This window comes from Gavialis gangeticus, unplaced genomic scaffold (assembly GCF_001723915.1).
Source record: "Gavialis gangeticus isolate Ggan-Ray unplaced genomic scaffold, GavGan_comp1, whole genome shotgun sequence".
Lineage (NCBI taxonomy): Eukaryota > Metazoa > Chordata > Crocodylia > Gavialidae > Gavialis > Gavialis gangeticus.
In genome coordinates, this window is record NW_017729032.1 from 263,396,346 (window position 1) to 263,397,308 (window position 963).

General features: G+C 35.6%; 1 protein-coding gene across 1 annotated transcript in view; it reads left to right on the forward strand.

The window, feature by feature from the left end:
• The first annotated feature begins 437 nt into the window (after positions 1–437).
• The window catches only part of IMPG2 (interphotoreceptor matrix proteoglycan 2), a 90,659-nt gene continuing 90,133 nt past the window's right edge, over positions 438–963 (forward strand). The window contains exon 1 of the mRNA XM_019523724.1: positions 438–559. Within this exon, the coding sequence (XP_019379269.1) occupies positions 481–559 (79 nt within the window). The 5' untranslated portion in view covers positions 438–480. The remainder of the gene's footprint in view (positions 560–963) is intronic.

Consider the following 963-nt stretch of genomic DNA (forward strand, 5'->3'; position numbering starts at 1 on the left):
ATTAACTTGAAGTTATAGTTCGGCCAGCATGTTTAAAAAAAAAAATAAAAAGGAGAGGAAATTGAGCCAATGAAAAATGTTCTTATTAAGTGTGAAAGGTACTGTCCTTGTTTAGACTGCCCGTTAACGGTGTGACAAGCTCTGGTAAAGAGCTTAGCTGGCCAGATTAAAATTAAAAAATTGTCTCCTCAGTCCATCTGCTAACTCCAAGGAGCTTTCTTTTTCAGCACCTTTGGTTGTTTCTGAAATGAAGGGGAATGCTTTCTTTGAAAAGAAGATCATCTCTGGGACATTTTGGCTGACTTTTATTGTTTAAATAATACTAACCCTTTTATCAAAAGCAATTACATGTGACATCAGAATATTTTCAAGAAGGGAATGCTCTTGAATGTTTCAGAACGGGTTCAAAGCAACTTGCTCTGTTAAAAGAGAATTGTTTTATTAACGCCTCACTTTTTGGGTTTTTTAGTCAGAATAACTATGCTCAGCTTTCCGTGGAAAATCCATCTGGGTGTTTTGCTCTTTGTACTGATTGGAGGAGATCGTCAGGTATTTACAGGTAACACAAAACTCTTATCTGCATTTTTCTAGTCTATTTTCAGTGGTTCAATTATATAAGTAGATGAAAATGAAAATAGGTCTCTGCTTTTAATTAGGGCAAATGAAAGTATAGTAACATGGAGAGCTGTAGTGTCATATTCTATACCATAATAGCAGTGCAAATCTGGGGTGATTTTATTGGTTTCAAGGGGAACATTGTAGTTTTATGTTGTTTTAACTGAGAACAATCTAGCCACAGGTTAAGTTTTCAGATGTAATCTTTCCCAGCTGGTAAGAGACATGAAATGACACTAAAAGGGCTTTTTTTTTTCCTTTCTTTCTTTTTTTTGCATGTTGCTTTTTATTCTATCCACTGTGCCTAGGTTAGGTATTGTATACTTCCTGGTTAGCTTCTGTGGCGGG